Below are 21,916 nucleotides of genomic sequence, written 5' to 3' on the forward strand. Positions count from 1 at the left end.
GAAAGTTGACTGATTGATATATTGGCTATTCGATCATTCCAGCGACTATAGGTGGCGCAGCGGAGGGTCGAAATAGCGGACGAGACGGTGATGTCGCGAGCGTTTACGTCAGCGTCGCAGAGCGTGAAGACGCGTTCAATGGTTTATGACTACTGAGAGACCGAACTTCGCCGCAGTTTTATCACCGTGTGACAGCTTCGGAGCACCGCTACATGGCGCTGCCTGTGTCGCTGGAATGACCGTATAACTTTCCAAAACCACCATATGATTATGAGAGACCCCGTAGTGGAGTGTGAAAACTTTATTCACTTCCTGCAGGTTTCCGGGCTGTATTCCCGCGTGGGAGTTGGTTGAGAGACTATGTTTCTCAGCAGCTTCCTTGGCCTGTTGGATCGCCCAGAGTTGATTATTTAGTTTTGAGTTGAGCGGCCCGGTCCGCCAATGCTCCCGAAGGTCCTCATTGGAAGCCACGCCTCTCATATTGCCAATTAGTGCTGGACACTCCCGGAGAATATGCGCTAGCGAGGCCCTATTACTACAATATGTAGCGCCTCAATGCGCTGCTGGTCAAGGAAGAAGAAGTGGGCATTTGGGCCGCGCGGCGGGTGCAGCGCGATAATAAAAAAAATCAGTTCGAAAACTGAACGCTGTCAGGGATGGATTTTTCCCGTGTTAGCTCCGACAGTTAATGGTGACCCGATAAAGAACACACAGCCCCGATCATCCCGCATGGATCCCGCCGGCTCTACCACCAATCCTACCGGTCCTGACGCCCAAAAAGACGCCAGACCTAGCGGTTCTGCAGTCGCTGTGATTCAACATGTCAACCTGCCACCATTTTGGCCCAACAGCCCCAGCACATGGTTTCTGCAGGTCGAGGCGCACTTCCGTCTACGGCAAATCACCAGCCAACAGATCAGGTACTGGAATCTGGTGTCCTGCTTACCTCCGGACGTAGCCGACGACTTAGCTGATATTTTAGCGTCGCCGCACCTGAGCCATCCCTACGACACGTTGAAGGCAGCTATCCTTTCCCGCAAGTCTGAGTCCGAACACAGCAGACTCCAACAGCTCATCACGGCTACAGAGCTCGGTGACCGTCGCCCATCACAGCTCCTGCGACGCATGCGCCAGCTCCTTGGCGGCCCCGCCGCCCCTCAAGAGGAGAAGCTGTTACGTGAGTTGTTCCTCCAGCGCTTACCACAGAGCATGGTCCCGGTCCTCGTAGCTGCAGGAGATGTCCCACTAGACACACTCGCTCAAATGGCTGACCGAGTGGCGGACTACTCGCGGGCACATAGCCTCAACGCCGTTACCACACCGCCACCGGCCACCGCTGCAGACCCGGCGCTCGTGAGCATCGAGAACCGTTTGGACGCCCTTGTCAGGCGCCTCGATAACTTTGTACCTGCGCATCGTCGACCGTCATCCAGGTTCCAGATACACAGTCGCTCCTCGACGCCCCCACGTTCTCCGGAACTTCGGCCACCCGACGCGCCGCGGGACGTTTCATCCTCAACCGTGTGCTGGTACCACCGCCGATTCGGTGCCTCTGCTCGCAAGTGCACTCGCCCGTGCTCCTGGTCGGGATATGCGACGACCGGCCACTGACGGCGGCAAGTGGTACTGGTCGAAAGTCATGCCGCCTTTTCTATGTTTCTGATAAGATCACTGGCGCTTGCTTCCTAGTCGACACAGGAGCCCAGGTTAGCGTCATTCCGGCCTTGTGTGCAGATTGCCGTCGCAACAAACAGACCTGCCCACTCCAAGCGATCAACAATTCCGCCATTCGCACATAAGGCACGCGCTCTCTTACACTTGATCTTGGACTACGCCGTACGTTCCGCTGGATTTTCATCCTCGCTGACGTCTCGCAAGCTGTTCTTGGAGCTGACTTCCTCAGTTTTTTCAACCTTGCTGTGAACATGCATGCTCATCGCCTCATTGATCTCAACACCCGCCTCTCCATCAACGGTGTACTCTGTACTTCCTCGCCAACGGGTCTTCGAGCTCTCACACCTGCTTCGCCGTATGCAAAAATACTCGACGACTTTCCCAGCATCACGAAGCCGCACACCAGAGAGTCACCGGTGAAGCATTCTATCACTCATTACATTGTGACCACTGGACCTCCCGTTTTTACACGACCCCGTCTGGAGAACGCCTCGCCATCGCCCGCCGTGAGTTTGATCACATGCTTGAACTCGGCATTGTGCGGCCTTCCTCCAGCAACTGGGCCTCGCCACTCCACATGGTGCCGAAGAAAGATCCTGGCGACTGGAGACCATGTGGGGATTACCGCGCTCTCAATGCCCACACCTTACCAGACCGCTATCCACTTCCTCACATACAGGATTTCACATCAAATTTGGCTGGGTGCACAGTCTTCTCTAAGATTGACTTAATGAAGGCTTACCATCAGATTCCTGTAGAACCCGCCGACATTCCGAAAACGGCCATCACCACCCCATTCGGTCTGTTTGAATATGTGAGGATGCCTTTTGGATTGCGCAACTCTGCACAGACCTTTCAGCGCACTATCAACGAGGTCACGCGAGGTCTGGATTTCGTATTTGCCTACCTTGATGACCTCCTTATAGCAAGCTCATCCGGCCCTGAGCATGAAGCCCACCTGCGCACCCTGTTCCACCGCCTGGATGATTACGGCTTCGTAATTAATCCCAATAAGTGCCTCTTCGGCGTCGCTACAATAGAGTTCCTAAGCCACCTTGTCACTCCAAAGGGTATCCAACCACTCGCCAGCAATGTGAAGGCTATTCAAGACTTTCCGCCCCCGACTTCACTGAAGAGACTCCGAGAATTTCTGGGCCTACTAAACTTCCATCGCCGCTTTCTTCCAAAGTGCGCCACATTCCTAAAGCCCTTGACCGACCTATTGGCTAAAAATAAGGACCCGGCTGCGCCACTGGAGTGGCCCAAGGACGCTGCATCTGCCTTCGACACTGCCAAGAAGGCTCTGGCAGGCGCTACCATGCTCATACATCCCGTCCCTGATGCCCCAATTCGTCTCATCACCGATGCATCAAGCGTGGCAGTTGGCGCTGTTCTCGAGCAGCACGTATCCGGTTGGCAGCCCCTTGGGTTTTTCTCGCAAAAACTGAAGCCACCAGAGACAAAATACAGTACATTTGCCCGAGACCTCCTCGCGGTATACCTCGCCATCAAACATTTTCGTCACTTATTGGAGGGCCGGGACTTTTACGTCGTTACAGACCACAAGCCCCTGACGTTTGCCTTCCATCGCAATCACAGCAATTATACTGCACGGGAGATCCGTCAACTATGCTTTATTTCCGAGTTCACTGTGGATCTCAGACACGTACATGGGCCGGAAAATTTTGCTGCTGATGCACTATCCCGCATCGATGCCTTGTCGACCCAGCCACCACTAGACATGGAAGAGCTAGCAGCTGCCCAAAGCAACGATCCTGAGCTGCATCGTCTTCGCTCTTCATCCACGTCTCTATCGTTCACGGAGTGCCCGCTTCCATTTTCTACCTCATTAATAACGTGCGAAACGTCTACTGGTGTCCCTCGGCCCTTCGTGCCTTCAGCTTTTCGTCGTGTAATTTTTGATCAATTGCACAACATGAGCCATCCTGGTATTCGTGCGACCCAGAAGCTAGTCACATCTCGTTTCCTTTGGCCAAGCATCAATGCTGATGTCTGACGCTGGGCGCGAACCTGCCTTGAGTGCCAGCGCGTTAAAGTTCACCGTCACACTGTCACGGCAACATCCCCGTTTCGGCCTCCAGACGCAAGGTTTTCTCACGTCCATCTCGACATCGTCGGTCCTCTTCCGTCATCGCAAGGAGCCTGTTATCTGCCGACATGTGTGGATCGCTTCACCAGATGGCCGGAAGCGTTTCCCATTTCCGACATTACAGCACCAACAGTTGCCAAGGCTTTCACAAACGGCTGGGTGTCGCGCTTTGGATGCCCTTCCGTCGTCACCACTGATCGCGGTCGTCAGTTTCAATCGGCCCTTTTCACCGCACTTGCCAATATCCTGGGCATTCGACACATCCACACAACTGCCTACCATCCTTCCGCCAATGGCATGGTCGAACGGCTTCATGGACAACTGAAAGCTACCCTCACTGCTCACCAGCCAAGGGAACGTTGGCTCGACCACCTCCCCTTCGTACTTCTGGGCATCCGATCAGCATTGAAAGTGGATCTCGGCTGCTCATCAGCCGAACTAGTCTATGGCGTTTCCCTGCTGTCTTCGTCAGCCAGGATCTGCATGACTGCAGTCACGTCTTCGTTCGGCGTGACCATATACGGCCACCACTAACACCAGCCTATGATGGCCCATTCCGCGTACTCCATCGTACACCTAAGACGTTCACGCTGGACATCAATGACCGTGAAGACGTCGTGGCTGCTGATCGACTGAAACCTGCGTGTATCGCCGCTCTCGCGGCCGCGGGGTTTCAATCTAAAGTCTGGATGCCAACATCCAAGCATGTCCACTGGGCGACTCCTCTGGTGATTCCTACGGCTCTCGCTCTACGGGGGGGGGGGGGGGGAGCCCTGTAGCGCCTCAATGCGCTGCTCGTCAAGGAAGAAGCAGTGTGCATTTGGGCCGCGCGGCGGGTGCAGCGCGATAATAAAAAAAATCAGTTCGAAAACTGAACGCTGTCAGGGCTGGATTTTTCCCGTGTTATCTCCGACAAATACTTGCACGAGTCGGTCATATACAAGTCGGGGTAAATGTGTTTCATAATTACGGGGTTAGTGTAGGTGCCTGTTTGTAACAGCCGCCATTGAATGGACTGGGCCCGGTTGAGCTTGGGGCGAGGCGGGGAGTATTCCTGTTGTCGAAGTCTATATTGTTGGGCAATGTTGAATATGGTAAGTCTATCCCCCAACTCCCACTCCTCCACAAGAGAGTCCGTACGGGTGGTGTCAACCACTGACGTTGCCCGGAACGTGAGACCTCGAGCCACATCGTGCGCCACCTTGTTAATATTGACCTCCGTACATGTGGTCGACGGGTGTGTGGGCGGGAAACCAGAGAATGCATATATTTTGGTCGTCAGAGCGGGTTTTGCCTTTAGCAAGGACTCTCATTGCCACTAGATAAATCCTACCACTTGCGAAGTTTTGGACTGCTGTTTGTGAATCACTGATAATATACTGGGCATTGGTGTGAGCTATGGCGAGTGACCTCCTCTGCTGTATCCACGTGATTTGTATTGATTGAAGAGCTGGTTACGCATTTGTGCGTATCGTCTACAACCGCAGAAACAAAACGATGATAGTTTCGATAGCGCGCTGCGTTGACGAATACCACCTCATTATTGCTTGTATTAAGTTGGGAGCATAATTTTGGCTCTACTGATCCTTCTACCTGTTGTGTTCAGGGTGCATGTCGTGAGTTTAGTGCGGATTTCGCGTGGTATGTCGCATTTTATACCATGCTGTGCGTGGTAAAAAATGCCGAGACTGTCGAGATTCCGGTGACCTGATTTCGTATTGCTCAAGCGCTCGTACTGTGAGATCTGTTGCGCTTTAATTATTTCTTCAAGCGTGTTATGAAGGCCTAGTTTAAGAAGGAGTTACGTAGTGGTACTGTGAAGCCCTAGAGCCTGTTTGTAAACTCGTCTGATGGGCCCGCTGAGTTTAGGTCTTTCCCCCGCGAACCATAGATGGTAGGCAGTGACATAAGTAATGTGGCTGAGCACGAAGGAATGGATAAGCCGGAGAATACTACAATCCTTCATGCCCTGATGTTTATTACTTATTATTTCAATGAGTCACATCGTTTGCGCAACTTTGTCTTCTAATTTGCGGCTTGTCTCACCATTTGTGCCTTTTCTTTCAACCAATTGTCCTAAAAGCCGTATTTTATCGACTGTCGGTATGACGCGTCCATCGGCTGTCTTCAGGGTAATGTGTGTGTATGAGCTTGTTCGACTATACTGTTTGGGTGGTCTGCCTCTGAATTTGGGGCGGTATAAGAGGAGTTCGGACTTCTCCGCCTAACACAAAAGCCCTGTTCCGTGTAGGTATTGTTCCACTACGTTTACCGCTTCTTGTAGCCGTTCTTCTATAGAGCCATCGCTGATCTCATATCCAGAGGGTAATATTGTCAGCATATATGCTGTGATGAAGCCTGGGCATCATTGACAGCTTTGAGGGCAAACCGAGGAGAGCTCAGTTGAACAACATAGGAGATATTGCGGAGCCCTGTGGAGTTCCTGCGCTTCCTATGGGTATCCCACTTTGACTACAGCTTGTCGGTTTGTAAGGAAGTCGCGATTATAGTTATACGTTCGAGTTCCGAGACTTAAGGCGTTAACCTGTTGGAGAAGTGTACTGTGTGTAACGTTATCGAATGATTTCTTAAGATCTAAACCAAGTATAGCTTTGGTTGAGTGGGTGATGGTGTCATGGTTTGGTGCTTCAATTGAAGCATAGTGTCCTGGCATGAAAGGTGCCTTCGAAAACCTAACAGGGCACGGAAGAACCTAATTGCCTTTAGTCGAGCTAAGAAGGCATGCTTCATGAGTTTTCCTACGCAGGAAGTTATAGAGGTGGCTCTAAGGTTGTGAATGTTCAGTGGCTTCTCCGGTTTGGGGATAAGAATATTCTTGGCAACCTTCCATTGTGGGGGTAAACGTCCTGTAGCATGCGTTAACGCATGCTAGACGTGTAGTCCTTCAGGTGACTAATAGATTCATCTTCTAGGTTACGTAGTGTCTTGTTCATAATGGAGTCAAAACCAGGAGCGGATTTGGTATTAAGTTGGTGTAGTACGGCACGAATCTCTGCTTCCGAAAATTCCTCGTCAAGAGTTGCTTTTGTATGACCGGCTGAGTGGGCTTGGCAGCACCTTCTTCGGATGGACGCTCATGCATTTCTGCTTTTTCGTCCAGATTGCCCTGTTGCGGGCGGATGCCGCCGTGGGATTTGCAGATATTGCCTCACCGCAAGACAGTACCATCGCGCATGCGCAGGGACAAGGCCTCGATGGAACATCATCATGGGAAGCTACGCCTCAGGTGTTGTGTCGACGCCATGACGTTCGCAGTGTGACGTCAGCGGGCACTGACCAGCTAGACTATAAAACCAAGGCCCATCTTCAGCGGCCTTTCAGTGGGCTCGGCAGCACCTTCTTCGGACGGACGCTCATGCATTTCTGCTTTTTCGTCCAGATTGCCCTGTTGCGGGCGGATGCCGCCGTGGGATTTGCAGATATTGCCTCACCGCAAGACAGTACCATCGCGCATGCGCAGGGACAAGGCCTCGATGGAACATCATCATGGGAAGCTACGCCTCAGGTGTTGTGTCGACGCCATGACGTTCGCAGTGTGACGTCAGCGGGCACTGACCAGCTAGACTATAAAACCAAGGCCCATCTTCAGCGGCCTTTCAGTGGGCTTGGCAGCACCTTCTTCGGACGGACGCTCATGCATTTCTGCTTTTTCGTCCAGGTTGGTGACAAACATCCTGTCTATCAGTCTATTCGTGACGATTCTCTTACTTTGATAGTGCTGCCAAGCCCACAATGTTTGTTTGTTTCGCTGTGTGACTGTTTGATTGTCATTAGATTGCTCTTGTTAGCATCGGGGGACGTGGAGCGGAACCCGGGTCCGTCTTCGGAATCGGAATCCGAGGCTACTGTAAACAGTCAGCTTCTTAGAAAAATCTTAAAAGAGCAAACAAAAACCAATAAGACGCTCACCATGCTTTCTGCCAACCTGAAACAAGTGGAAATAACTATAGGTGGTGTTCAAGAAAGGATAGCGTCGATTGAAAAAGAGCTTGGACGGCTACAAAAATGCGAGGAAAAGCTGGTTGAGCACGAAGCAGCGTGCAAGGGGACGAGGGAACTAGTGAACGAGCTTACGATTAAAGTTGATGACCTTGAAAACCGAAGTCGAAGAAACAACTTGATGATTTATGGTTTAAGTGAAGAATCAAAAGAAGATAACAAATCTCTGCAAGACAGGGTTCAACAACAAGTATTTAAGGACTTACTCGGCGTCGAAGTGAATTCGATAGAGCGCATCCACAGAGTAGGTTTTAAACGTGCTGGGAAACACCGACCAATTATGTTAAGGCTATTTGATTACCCTGAGAAAAGTACAATTATGTCGGCTTGTTTCAAGCTAAAAGGAACACAGATTTCCATATCTGAAGATTTTTCCAAGAGAGTTCGCGACTTACGCCGCAGGTTGTGGCATTCGGCAGCAGTGGAAAAAACCAATGGAGCAAAGGTTTCGCTCTTGTTTGATAAACTGAAAGTAGACGATAAAGTTTATATCTGGGACGAGCTTTCAAACCAACGGCTGGAAGTTACACGACGTGATGCGCAGGCCCGGCGGAATCCTGGTCATTCTGCAACAACCCGAGTGAACAAGAGAAGCAGCAGTAAAAAATGACAGCCTGTGAGCAAAATTCTCAGAGTTGTTTCACTGAATGCGCGTAGTGTTGTTAACAAAGCCAGTTCCCTTGAAGACGTTATCTCCTGTTATCAGCCACACGTCTTAGTAATCACTGAGACATGGCTACATGCAGATTTGCAAGATTCGGAAGTCATACCGTCTTCTTACAAGCTTATTCGTAAAGATAGGGAGTCACGTGGGGGAGGAGTAGCAATCGCCATTAAAAACAACGTCGCATTTACTGTTTTTGATGGCATCAACAACCACGAAAGCGTGTGGTGCAGAATTAAATTTCTTGGTAAAAGAATACTTTTAGGGGGCGTGTATCGACCACCGAGTTCTTCGCCCGAATACTTAGAAGCCATTCAAGACTACCTTGCAGATAATACAAATTCTCGATCCCGGATTATAATAACAGGAGATTTCAACCTACCGGGTATAAACTGGGCTGATTTTTCTTATGATGGCAAAAAATCTCAAAGTGCAGATATACTGATTACGACCGCCTTCAACTTCTGCTTACAACTAGTTTCTGAGGCTACCAGGGTTGACAGTTCATCATCATCCCTCCTTGATTTGGCACTGGTTAGCAGCTCGTTCCAAGGTTGTTCAGCCAATGTAGAAGAAGGAATATCCGATCACAAGTTGCTTGCTGTGTCATGTCCTGTTTCAGGAACACGTTCATTTACTAGACCGTCGGATACTTTCGTGAGAGATTACACTCATGCGGATGATAACGCTATTTTAGAATACTTGGAATCGCGCTTTGATTGTTTTAGCCAAGTGAATGATGTCAATGAAATGTGGTCAAATTTTAGAGAAATTGTTCTCTTTTGCGAGCAAAGATATGTGCCGTTAAAAAAGAAACGAGTTAATAGGGAATATCCGTGGTTCACGAGAGAAATGATTCATTTGAAACGCAAAATTAAGCGTCAGTGCAAGCGTCGGAACACGAGTGATTTTTCAAGCCTTACTTCTAAGTTGCGAGAACTAACGCGATCGGCAAAGGAACGCTTTTTTTCAGATACTCTACCGTCATTCATGAAGAATGAACCCCAAAAATTTTGGCGCTATCTGTCAAAAGATAAACGAGGCATTTCGGAGATCAGGGTCGCGGGAGAAAGTATTGTTGACGCGACTACCATTGCCAACAAATTTAATGTCTTTTTCCAGCCCGTTTTTACACGGGCAGCCACGCATGCTCAGTTGCGGTCATATGACTCTGATAGCCGTATGCCAGAAGTGGAAATCACTGAGGATGGAGTCCTTTGCCTTTTACACAAACTAGATGTAAAGAAATCACCTGGTCCGGACGCTAATACTTTTTGAGTAGATATGCTGTTTGGGTGGCAAAATATTTACATCGCATTTACACTGCATCGTTAGACGCTGCAGTTATTCCTGATGACTGGCGCTCGGCAAAAATAATTCCGGTACATAAATCGGGCTCCACTTTGGAAGTTAACAATTACAGGCCTGTTTCCTTAACTATATAGTACTTGCTGTAAATTATTTGAGCACATTATATTTAAGGCCATGATCACTTACTTAGAAAATAACAAAACTACTGTATGCCCAGCAGCATGGATTTAGGTCTGGTTTGTCGACCGTCACCCAACTGGCTGAAATAACTGATGATTTAATTAGAACGCTTAATTTGAAAGATCAAACCGATGCCATCTTTTTGGATTTTTCTAAGGCCTTCGACGTCGTACCCCATCAGAATTTAATAACAAAATTATTAGCTATAGGCATTGAGCAGAAAGTTGTAGCATGGATCGCGAGCTACTTGAGTAACAGAAGACAGTGTGTTACCATAAATGGCTGTCTCTCGAAAGAGTTGGCAGTGCATTCGGGAGTTCCGCAGGGCTCAGTCCTCGGACCTCTTCTTTTTTTGGTTTATATTAATGATATTTATTTTTGTGTCGAGCCACCGATCCAGATTAAACTATTTGCGGACGACTGCGTAGTGTACACATCCATAAATAACCAAGAAGACCAAATTAAACTTAATGATGCCTTGCGCTCAATTAACGAATGGTGTATAAGGTGGGGACTAAAAATAAATCGTTCAAAAACAAATTCCGTCACGTTTACCAACAAAACGTTACCCCTTCATTTCACATATTTCATAGGAAATGCTGCAATCACGAGAGCTGATCGGGTTAAATATCTGGGAGTTACACTTGCCAGTAACCTCAGTTGGGAAACGCACGTTGAAAATGTGTGTTCGGGTGCACTGAAGAAATTATCCTTTTTGAAAAGAAAACTGCGTAACACTCCTCCCACGTTAAAACTAAAAGCGTATAAAGCACTCGTGCGACCAAAATTGGAGTATGCCGACATTATTTGGAGCCCTTGGCAACAATATTTGATTAAGAAAATAGAAAGGGTCCAAAATTTAGCTCTGCGCTTTATATATTCCGCTTACTCCCGACAACATAGTGTAACTAATCTACGTAATAGGGCAAGCCTACAAATACTAGAACAGCGCAGGATAATATCCAGATTTAAATTCGTCTACCAACTTGATCACGGGGACTTTAAATTGTCACGGGAACGATACCTTCAGCAGCCTTCTAAACTTTCAGCTAGGACAAATCACAACAAAACGTTTAGGCAGACACCCAGCCACATTAATGCCCACAAGTTCGCTCTCTTTGCTCGCGCAATTTTTCATTGGAACGCATTACCTGCGGAAGTAGTGAATGCTGCCTCGACGGCTTCATTCACTCAACAGATAGAAAAGATTAATTTCACCATATAAGTGATGTATGCTGAAAATAGTGTCATTTGAGTGCAATTCATCCGGCTACAATTGTTTAAAATATTCTTAGTTGTGCGCAGTTCTGTTGAACAGCGAGAAAATATATTTGACTTTTCTGTACTTGATAGTTATGTATTCTTTCATTTATGCCCTGTACTCCAGTGTATTACTAGTTATTGCTTGAATGTATTGTTTGTATCCCACTCCTGCATGGGCCCGGGTAGGGCCTGCAGTATCTGTAAATAAAAATAAATAAAATAATCTGGGTGTAGTTGAGGAGGCGCTTGGGAGATATGTGTATTTGCTATATCTCGCAAGAGTTCTTCCTCTGTGCCTGTGTAATCATGGATGAGCTTATTGATATTTTGACGGTGGACTGCTTTGTTGTTCTCAGGGTCTAATAGATGACGGATAAGGTGCCATGTTTTCCGAAGCCTATTTGCTTGTCCGTGGAGTTGCAAGTGTCATGGCACTGTTGCTGGCTTAATTGTTTAGCATATGTTTCTATCTCTCTGTTGAGGAGCGCTATACGTTTCTGAAGGTTCCTGTTTATTTCTGGGTTTTCCATCTCTTTTGGAGTGATTGTCTCGCTTCTCGCATATGTAGAAGTCGGCTGTCAATCTCCTCAAGGTGCGCCTCTAGGGGCACTGTTTGTGTAGCGTGATCAATGTCTTGTCTTAAAGTGTTGGTCCAATGTTCAATATCATTGATGGGCGAGACATTATTTTTTCGTGACTTGTGGAACTTGGCCCAGTCGACTAGCTTATGTTATTTTCCTGCCTTTTGGGGAGGGCCCCCTTTGATGTGGATATTAATGATGTAGTGGTCGCTACCTAATGTCTCTTGAGTGTTATGCCATGTTGTTGTGGGGGCATGTTTGACGAATGTGAGATGTGGTGTAGTGTCCCTGCTAGAGCAGGTGCCGCCACGGGTAGGCAAGCTCTGTGATGAGAGTTAAGCCTTCGCTTTGGGTGTTGAGCCAGAGATCGCGACCTTTTGGGTGAGCATACGAATATCTCCAAGCTGTATATAGAGCATTAAAATCGCCTCCTATTATAAGGAAATTCGAACCAGTGATGTTGAGAGCGCTCTTAAAGAAGGTGCCACACCTGTGTTTTTTGTGTTCAGGGTTACTGTATATGTTAAAGGTGAAGATGCTAGTGTGTGTTTTGCGGTGTAGTATGAGTTCAATTGAATGTTATCGATTTGCCTAATTTTAGTATCATGTTGTATAACGGAGTGGTCTCTGCGGACCAGGGTTGTTAGGGTAGTAATATCTCCAGTGGCACAGCCAATTGCGTGGTACTCTTCTAATTTCGCGAAAGCATGCAACTCCTGTAGAATAATTATATCTGGCTTGTTCTTATCATGAACGCATTGGGTTAAAACAGCTTATTTATTCGTGTAGCTTCGACCATTCTACTGCGAAATGATGTAAGTAGGTTGCTTAGCCTTGGTGAGAAGGGGGGAGGTATAAATGTTGACGGCTGAATCCAACCAGCGGGTGGCAAAATGGGTAGCAATGGTTGAGTTCCGGATGCCATTCCGTTCGATGGCTGCGAGGAGGTACACGACCCCGCTGCTATCAGTTTTTGCTTAAAGTGCTCATTTTGCTGTTGTAATAAGTAAGCGTATCTACACGATTGGTGAGTGTAGGTATGAGGCGAGATGTGGTCATCCATGCACTGCATTCTTCAACTGATTTAATCAGGTCCACAAGAGTTGGATCACTGATAGTAGTGCGTGTAGATCTCTCCTCACTATCCGAAGTTCCGCTTCACGTTTAGGGGGTGGGGGGTTGCATCCTCCTCCATTTGGTCCAGAGGTGTTTCAGGCATGGTTTGTAGGGGGGTATTTACTGCATGTGTAAATGCTGCTGGGTTCTTAAATTTCCGAAGCTCCTTTTTAAGCATGCGGTTTTTTCTCACTTAAAGCATTCATTTTCTGATTGCATTGACTAAGCGATTGTTTGAGTTGAACTATCTCTGAATCTAACATTTCAATGCCACCGAGGTAGCAAATTTCTTCGTCGAGAACATCGTTTTGCGTCACGGAGCTCCAGAGGTCCTCATCACAGACAGAGGTACAGCTTTTACGGCGGACCTAACTCAGGCAATCCTGAGGTATAGCCACACAAGTCACCGCCGGACCAGCACCTACCATCCACAGACAAATGGCCTCACCGAGCGTCTCAACAAGACCATCGTAAATATGCCGGCCATTGTTACGACCGGGGTTTGCAGGCACCGGAGGTCCTGGATGAAGTTGTCGAAGCAGGAGGGAGAGAGACTTGATGAGGGTTTATTTACATTATACACAAGGTGAGCTCTTGTACGTGACGAGCTCTTTCTTACATGGCGAGCTCTCGAATCTGGCGTTCCTCTGCGTGGCGCTCCTTCGAATGAGCCGGGTAGCTCATTATAAAGGGTATGTGCTCCCCAGATCCCTAGATCAGGGAACACGTGCAGATGGTACTGTCCAATCACAGACCACACGAAACTGGCGAGAGGGACGAGCGTGCACGGTCCACGTGAACGTACAATATTGAGGCGTGACTCTGCAGTCCAAAGTGGCGCCAGCGGGGCTCTTCCTTGTCGTGTGTGTGGCGCTGGTCGAGGGGTCCCAAGCTCATGACAGCATACTTCAAAGGGTCTGCCGAACTGCTGGCTTAATTATCGGGGTGATTTGCGGCGGCTGCCGCGGTCCCTTTCAAGGAAGATGCTGTATTTGTTGTCCTTTCTCGGACGCCTTACGGCGTCGTGGCGACACGACGTCTCACCCTCCGTCTTGGAGGGACAATGCCTCGCGGTCAAAAGCAGCCGGCCGGTCGGCTACTTGTTTGAGGATGCAAAGAGTGCCGCTTACTCTTCAGCTCTGGTGCAAGTCACAACACTATGTACGTCGACGTCGAGCACAAGACGTGGGATGAAATCCTTCCGCACGTGACCTTCGCGTACAACACGGCCGTCCAAGAAACGATGCAGATGACGCCGTACAAGCTGGTGTACGCAAGAAGCCCAGCCACGATGCTTGATGCCGTGTTACCCAACGTCAGCGACGAAGAAAACATCGATGTGACTCTCTACCTCCAGTGCGCCGAAGAAGCTCGACAGCTCGCCCGCCTGCGCATAAAAAATCAGCAGAGGTTGGACAGCCACCGTTACAATCTTCGACGAAGCTACGTAGAATACTAGCCCGATACGCCGACGAGGACTGCGCGAAAAACTTCTGTGACGGTACTTCGGACCGTATTTAGGGTAGTTGGACGTCTCGGCGCACTCGACTTCGAGGTTGTCCCCAGTGGCATCACGAACTCTCATCGGCGCCGTGCACGACCTGAAGTCGTCCTTGTCGTGCGACTCAAACCGTTTCATGCGCGTGAAGGAACATATTGACTGTATTATTTGTTGCCTCTCTATAATTTTGATTTATTGCTTATGCCTATTTGTTGTACTTTTTGCTTTTGTTATTTTTATGAATCTTGTTTTCGTATTTTCTTCTAAGCATTGAGACGATGCCTTCTTCAGGAGAGGGTGATGCCACGTTTCGTCCTCAAGATTTGGTATCGCATCGTTTCACTGCCAATACTTCTCAGCGCAAACCACGCCTACACTGTTCGAGAAACTTCGGGGTGGCAGTAGATCATTTTGTTAAGACCACGGCCACTTTGTGAACATTACAGATTAATCTGGAACATACGTCGCCGCTAGCGATAACGCTCGAATATTTGATGGCAAGTGTATAAATGCCGGCACAACTCACCGCTTGTCAGTTGATCGACGGCCACCGCTCTGTTCGCCGCTATCAGTGCCAGTGCCTTACTTTCCTTTTGCGGCGGCACAAGTTCGGCCCGAATAAAGAGTTTCCTCCTTGACCTGGAGTCTGCTCCCTTCGTTCACGTCACGACCCCGTGACAATGCCTCGTACAAAACGTTGAAAGAAAATTTATTTGTTCTGTATTGTTTGCGTATGAATGATGCTATAGATTTTGGTGCTGTAGAATGCTACTATAGATTGCGTCGTGCGTTGATAAAATCATTTCGTATATGCGCATGATGGGAAATTCAGGGCAGCAGAGGAAGCATGTGAGGAGAGTCGTTACGTCACTTGCATGACGGTAAACGTGATACCTTTAGCGAAGTATAGTTTATATAAAAAAAAACGACCAAAAGCACGATAACAGCGAAAGAACCAGGCAGGACCAGTGCTGGGCTAACAACAAAATATTTATTAAAGAAATCCCCCACACGCGTGAATCATCAGCGCATGCGTAAATTGGCTATATGAGCCCAGTGCGCTGCACGTTTAACAATATAAAGCCAATAATTAGGCATGTAAGGGTGTCGCAAACGCCGCACTTCCACAAAATGCCAAGATATCAACGCCACGTGCGCCCGTTGACTAAAAGCTGGCGGTTTGCATCACATATGTCACGTTGCCTTTTTTATTATATTGAAAGGCTTCGCAACATTTATGGTAAATGCTATTTCTCATGAAACTGCTATTTTTTATGAAACCCTCATTTGAAATCAGGCGCGCAGCTACAGCCTTTGCAGTGCAGACGTACGTGAGTTTCGAAATTCTCTTGTTATGCGGCCGTGTCTACAAAGGTCAGAAGAGCAGACCAGCTTCAATGACATGTTGCGTGAACAGCGCATTGTACACCCTACGGGTACTGGTGGAAACTCACCTCTGCGCTGCAATGGCTCTGCGTTCCTGGTTTCAAATAAATAAGTGTCATTGGCAAAGGAATAAAAAATAGGCTTGAACGTAAAGTATTTAAAGCCTTCAAAATAAAACAAAATATGGCAAAGAATCATGTGCAAATCATCCATCAGTTTTCTTTGCAGATATAGAATTCGCGTTGCTACACAGTGATTGCACGGCAGCGTCTAGACTCTAGTGTTTCATGAACGTGAGCTGTTTGTGACACCTTCACACTTGTGCACTTTTAGGTGTGCATCTGTGAAATGACTCAGTTAGCCTATTTATGCACACGTTGCTGGGTTGTATGTGGGTAGGCTTTCTGCAACGAACATTGTGTTTGAAGTCCAATGCTGGTTCTGTGTGGTAGTTCTCCTTTGCTGTTTTGGGTCTTTCGTTGGACTCTTCTTCCGAATGTTATGAAGCACCTAACACAGCAAGCTGTTCTAGTGCTGTCTTGTTTCAAACATTGCTGTGACAAATCGGCATCTAGGTCTAGTTGTTAGCCGAATTTACTGAGAGATATAAAACGGTTGAAGTAAGGTGCAGATAGCTCGGTTCGATTGTCTGGCGAGTTCATGACAAAACGGAGTAAACACAACACATTACACTTCCACACTTTAGATTTTTTTCCGCATGCATTCATGTTCTGCCCAGTACTTCACACGAAGTTTTTGGTGATCCCAGTCTCGCCCGATTCCTGACCTTGCTGAACCTATCAAGAGAGATTTGTTTGTTTGATAGAGCATATTTCATTTGTTGTGTTTGCCCCCATTCTTTCTTCATTAAAGACTGTGTTCCAGTTCCATAATTGACTTTTCTAAATACGTATGCCCCAAACAGCTGGCTTTTGCTCATTTAGACGGCTGAACAATATAACCAACGGCTTGGATTCATACGCATGGAATCTCTTCTACATTCAGTAGCCCAAATCTTCTATTTTGAACTGTCGCTGTTCCTTAGCTCGCTTTCATAGTTCTATTAATTGTTATTCGAATACTGACTGTCCACACCTTTTATTCATACATATTGTGTGAGAGGGAGTCTATAGACTCCATCATCAGCCAGAATATGAAAGTCCTCGCCAAACACCGCCATTGACGCCTTCACTGACGTGAATTCACTTAACTTCAATGAACTTAAAAATTACCTTAAAATTCACATTGATTTGGAATCCAACATGCGTTTTGCGTTACCTTTATGCGTTATTGAGAGCACACAAAAGGTTTTTCTGGTCCAGTTATTTAACTGTAACTGGCAGGTAAATCGATCGCAATGCGTTTGCTAGAGGGCACAATTAAGAAAGGACCGACGATTTACTGATCACAGAATAATTAAGAAAGGACCGACGATTTACTGATCACAGAATAATCTCCCATAGAAAGGCAGGTTTATTGAAAGAATTTTTTTTCGTACAATGGCGGCCACTGTTAGAGAGGACGCGAAGCGGGTCACCGCACTCCGCGGAGTGCTACGATGGCCGCCGTGCTAAATATTGTAGCGCAAGCGCAGTCAGCGCCACAGCCGCAGTTAGTGTTCCTTTTAACAGTGGCCGCGACTCTACATAAAGGGCACGCTAATCAGTTCGTACATCGGCGGCGGCGGTGGCGGCGCAGTAGTAACTGTCGACGCCAGCGTGCCGACGTCTCGAAGCACACCTCTAGTTGGGATGAGCCTGCACCTGCGGCGGATGAGGAAGAGAGTGACGTCAACGCGCAGCTGTGACATGACCTACTTGGCATCGTTCCAACAACTGCGGCGGAGGGAACGCGATGCGGCGCGTTGGCACGGAGACATGGATGGGCAGCTTTACACAGGCTAGTGAAAGAGCTGCTTCCCATCTAATAGGCGTATAGTTTGTTGTCTCGTTCGAAACCTGACATCTCTCGGTCCTACTCCAACTCTTCGACAACACGAGTTGATGGCAGCGGTGAACAAGAGGTCGCCTGGCACGTGGTGAGAGCCACGAATAGACCAACATGCCAGACAAAAGGAAAAAGGACGCTCAACAAGCAGCGGCTGCAAAATGGCGCCAACTTTTTCAAACCGTTCGCGTCAAACTGCAAGGGAAGTTGGACATCCGAGACACAAATGACTGGAAACGTCGGGTCGTAAGGTAGGAATACTATCGGGTTATGTCAGGGTTTCACCTTCGTGAACACAGGTGAACACGCTCATGTATGCGATGGGCAAGGTAGTGAAGGCTCTGTTTGTAGTTGCATAAGTCAGTTGCCAGACCGGGGAGTCTGCATTGCCAGACTGCCACCAGCTTTGACAGATAAATATGCACCTGTAGCTTTGCCTTTTCCGTGAGGGCTCTGTGTCATCCGTGGTGCATTTCGCGAGTGTTTGTGCGACGTCAGCCGTATTATTGAACGGAATGGAGTGTTGCAGAAGTCGGGGCCCGCTGAGCAAATAAAAGGTCGAACTCGATTGCCTCTCAGAAGTAGAGAATACACGCAAAACGACGCGTATAAAGGTCATATTCCACCCAGGAGGCGCTGCGAAAAACGCTTCCACCGGCGCTGCCGTCGCCGCGCTGGACATAACTGCATGCAGTGCAAAGAGAGCCGTCAGCAAGTGAACGTCCACAGCCCTCCCCCTTTGTTGGCGTTCAGGGGCGCTTTCCTGAAAATCATGAACCTCGAAATCTCCTTCGTCAGTCTAACCTCGCTTCAGAAAAGTAGGTGGTTCATCGAAGCGAACTGCGGATAGCATGCAATACATGTTTCAGTTATTTCCGCCTGCTGCAACTCGCAATTTAAATGCAAGTGAACGTAGCATGACATCGAGTTCGAAGCAAGCTCTCCGACGTGCTTCCTGTAAGCCTGAATGTGCTAAGTTTGGTCATGACTCTACAGTATACGTACTACGCGAGCAATGTACGAAGCTAATGACCCAGTTGCATTTCTCGCTTCCTGTGCATTTTTATTACGTATCCCAGAAGTTCTGTTGTCGGTATTTTTTTTTTCGTTTCTATATACTGCAAATGCGAATACAGGCGTGTCCGCTTTTTCGGTGCACAACAAAAGGCAGAATGGAGGCCTCCAATATACATCCGAAAATCGCGGAGATCAACGGCAAGGAACATTTCATCGTGGTCGCGCACAACACTTTGCGATATACTTACATGACGTACGTGTTAGCATTCGCTACTTAAAACCGGAACTTAGAGCCTTCTAAGGCTACGTGCGTGATGCTGTGTAATGGCCACCATTTCAGATTATCGGTGGTCGGGGCGTGTGCGATGTTTATCGCGCAGTCAGCGGCTCCGTTGAGCTTCATAACGTTACCACGCTTCTCCATCAAGGTTACCCAAGACCATAGCAGGAGACCTACATTCTCACATTTTCTCGTGCGAGAGAAAGTGGGTGATTCGCGTACCCCGCACGTGCGCCATGGTCCGCACTTTCGCCGTTCTGCTTCACAACAACGTCAGAAATTGGTGAAACTGACATCTTTTACGTCCGTGTCTATTCACAACGCAACAGTTTAGCTTCGTAGAGCGCGGCTCGAGCTGCTGCGTCTGCTCCTTTCGCCGTCTTTCTGGCGAGTGAACAAGCAAGCTCTTCAAGCCAGTTCAATGACGCGTCGGATTTGCGGGGAGAAATTCGTAGCTCTCTTTCTGGGTGTCCAATGCGCAAAGACACCTAATATTTAGCTCAATCGTTATTTCGCACTCGCCTGTTGCACCTGGTTGCGCTGCAAACTGTGCAAAGGGGTCGGGCTGTGCGCTACCTGAAACTGTGGCGACAGATGGCGCTATGTGTCTGCAAAGCTCCAGGGTCTCAAAGGGACTGAATTTGTGCGCCGCGTTTTAATACATCGGACTCGTATCGTCGAAGCACGGAATATCTCCGTAGCTCTGCGTGCCTAGTCAACTGCGCACAAATGCGTGTTTCCTCGCAGAGTGCGCAGCATACAATCAAGAGATCGGACTCGATCGTGGCTCCGAATTCGGGAATGTGCGCGCGACGCCGCGTTTGAGTACACGCGCTCAAGGAGAACTGAATTTGTGCGCTGCGTTTCAATACATCGGAGCCTTGTCGCTGAAGCACAAAATAGCTCCATGGCTTTTTAGATGCGGAGCATCTAATACTCGAGGCTTGTAGTGCGGCGCCGTCCGCAAGCTTCCTCCTCCTTCTTCCACCATCTGTGCATCCCTTCCTCCTCTACACACCGCGCGCGCTTCACTCCTCCACCATCTGTGCACCCTTCCTCCTCTACACACCGCGTGCGCTTCTCCTCTTCACGAACATTCGCTAGCTGTATAATGTAGCGCGCATGCGCCGTCACGCTTCGAGAACATCGGCAGCGGACGCGCGCGCATGCGCCGTCGCGCTTCGAGAACATCGGCAGCTGACGCGCGCGCATGCGCCGTTGCGCTTCTCCCCCTTCTCGAACATTCGACAGCTGACAGTGCATGCGCCGTCGCGCTGTATATATACTCAAGGTCGGCGCTCGCTCGCTCAGTTGCCGCTCGTCGGTTGGTTTGTACGGCGCGTCGACGTCCAAGGTCGCGGTGAAATGAATTCCAACGAATCCACAAACACAATGATCGACGTCCCTTCGACCAGCGCCGCCCTTTCGCATACGTGTGTACGTGTTCACTCATTTAACACCCCCTCCTACAACCACGTTAACCAATTTAGCCATCGACCCAAGTAAGTCGCAATTTAACACCCCATTTCACAACCGCGTTAACCAATTTAGCCATCGACCCAAGTAAGTCGCACTTTAACACCCCGTTAACCAATTATATGCTCCGCATCCTCCTCAGTGTTCCCCCGAGGGAAGCTGCGGGCAATTTTTTTGTGTCTCCCAACTTGAGAAAGTCACTGGACCGACAAAAATTTGAGCCGAACGAAAGAGTTATCGCTGCCACAGGAGCCTTCTTTGCAGCTCGGGAGAAAACGTATTTTTCTGGCGAAGTCATGAAGTTGGAAGATCACTGGGTTAAGTGTACATAGTTGAAAGGGGACTATCTTGAGAAATAAATTGACATCATTTCAAAATTTTTGTTTTTCTTTGAAGTCTAAGTACTTATCGGACCACCCTCGTGTATATAGACGCACGCATGTATACACAGCACGCACCAACGTACGTAAGGTATGGTAATTCCATTCGCACACACCCCACCACCGGAAAAAATTCGTAGCTACACCTCTGCAAAGACTCACACTCGCGCACAGCTAATGAAAACAGGAAACAATTAAAGCCAAGGGGGCATTATTTGTTTCGTTGAAGACAATGAAATCAGCCAGAAAAGGTCTGTCCTTTCCTGCGTCGATGTGCGAGTCATGGGCGTTCATGAGATTACCTCGAGGTTCTGCGTATCTTATGGAGTGTGCAATGAACAAGTATATTGCAATCGTGACTCCTAAATATTAGCAGATAGTATTGCGCATGCGGTCCGGAGAATAGCATTCGGAGCCGATTTCAGACTGATTCGCCGATTTCCTTCGCCTAAAGGAAGTCTTCAAAGGGAGTGCTCCCATTCTGTGCAGGCCTATCGCACGTTCATGGCCCGCTATGAAGGCGAGTCGGAGTTCAGCTCGCTGCCCCGGGTGCGCTTCTCTCAGAACCAGCTCTTCTTCCTTTACTTCGCTAAGGTGAGCATTTACGATTTGTGCGTGCTTTACAACCTCCGCAGTGTGACCAAGTATTTCACTTTCTGCAACTGTATACGCTGAACCTAGCTCATCCGCGATTTCAGTGTGTTTCATCGCTGCTCTAGAACAGCCGAGGAGACTTGTATGCTTGCGTTGTCGCACGAGACTTTTGTGAGAGATGCGCTACCACGCTTTCCGAAGCGGTTTCGGAGAGCTGATCGGGGCTATGCAAGAACCCTGGCGTGCTCTCACGTTACTGTAAAACTCGCTTCAGCTAGCGATTCGTAGTCGCCAAGTTTTGTCGACAAGGGCCGGCAGCATGAAGATGGTTTAACCAGCTGACCAAAATGTCACCCCTTACGCTGCCATTTGAAACATTTCACATGTGGATCATTTCTGCAGGTCATTTTGGTGTC

General features: G+C 48.4%; 1 protein-coding gene across 3 annotated transcripts in view; it reads left to right on the forward strand.

The window, feature by feature from the left end:
- LOC119184222 (neprilysin-1) overlaps window positions 1-21,916 on the forward strand; it is a 246,194-nt gene that overhangs the window by 187,675 nt on the left and 36,603 nt on the right. For all 3 annotated transcript variants that reach the window (XM_075888738.1, XM_075888739.1, XM_075888741.1), the window contains one exon: window positions 21,396-21,500. In XM_075888738.1, coding sequence (XP_075744853.1) covers window positions 21,396-21,500 — 105 coding nt within the window. The remainder of the gene's footprint in view (window positions 1-21,395; window positions 21,501-21,916) is intronic.

This window comes from Rhipicephalus microplus, chromosome 3 (genome assembly GCF_043290135.1).
Source record: "Rhipicephalus microplus isolate Deutch F79 chromosome 3, USDA_Rmic, whole genome shotgun sequence".
NCBI lineage: Eukaryota > Metazoa > Arthropoda > Arachnida > Ixodida > Ixodidae > Rhipicephalus > Rhipicephalus microplus.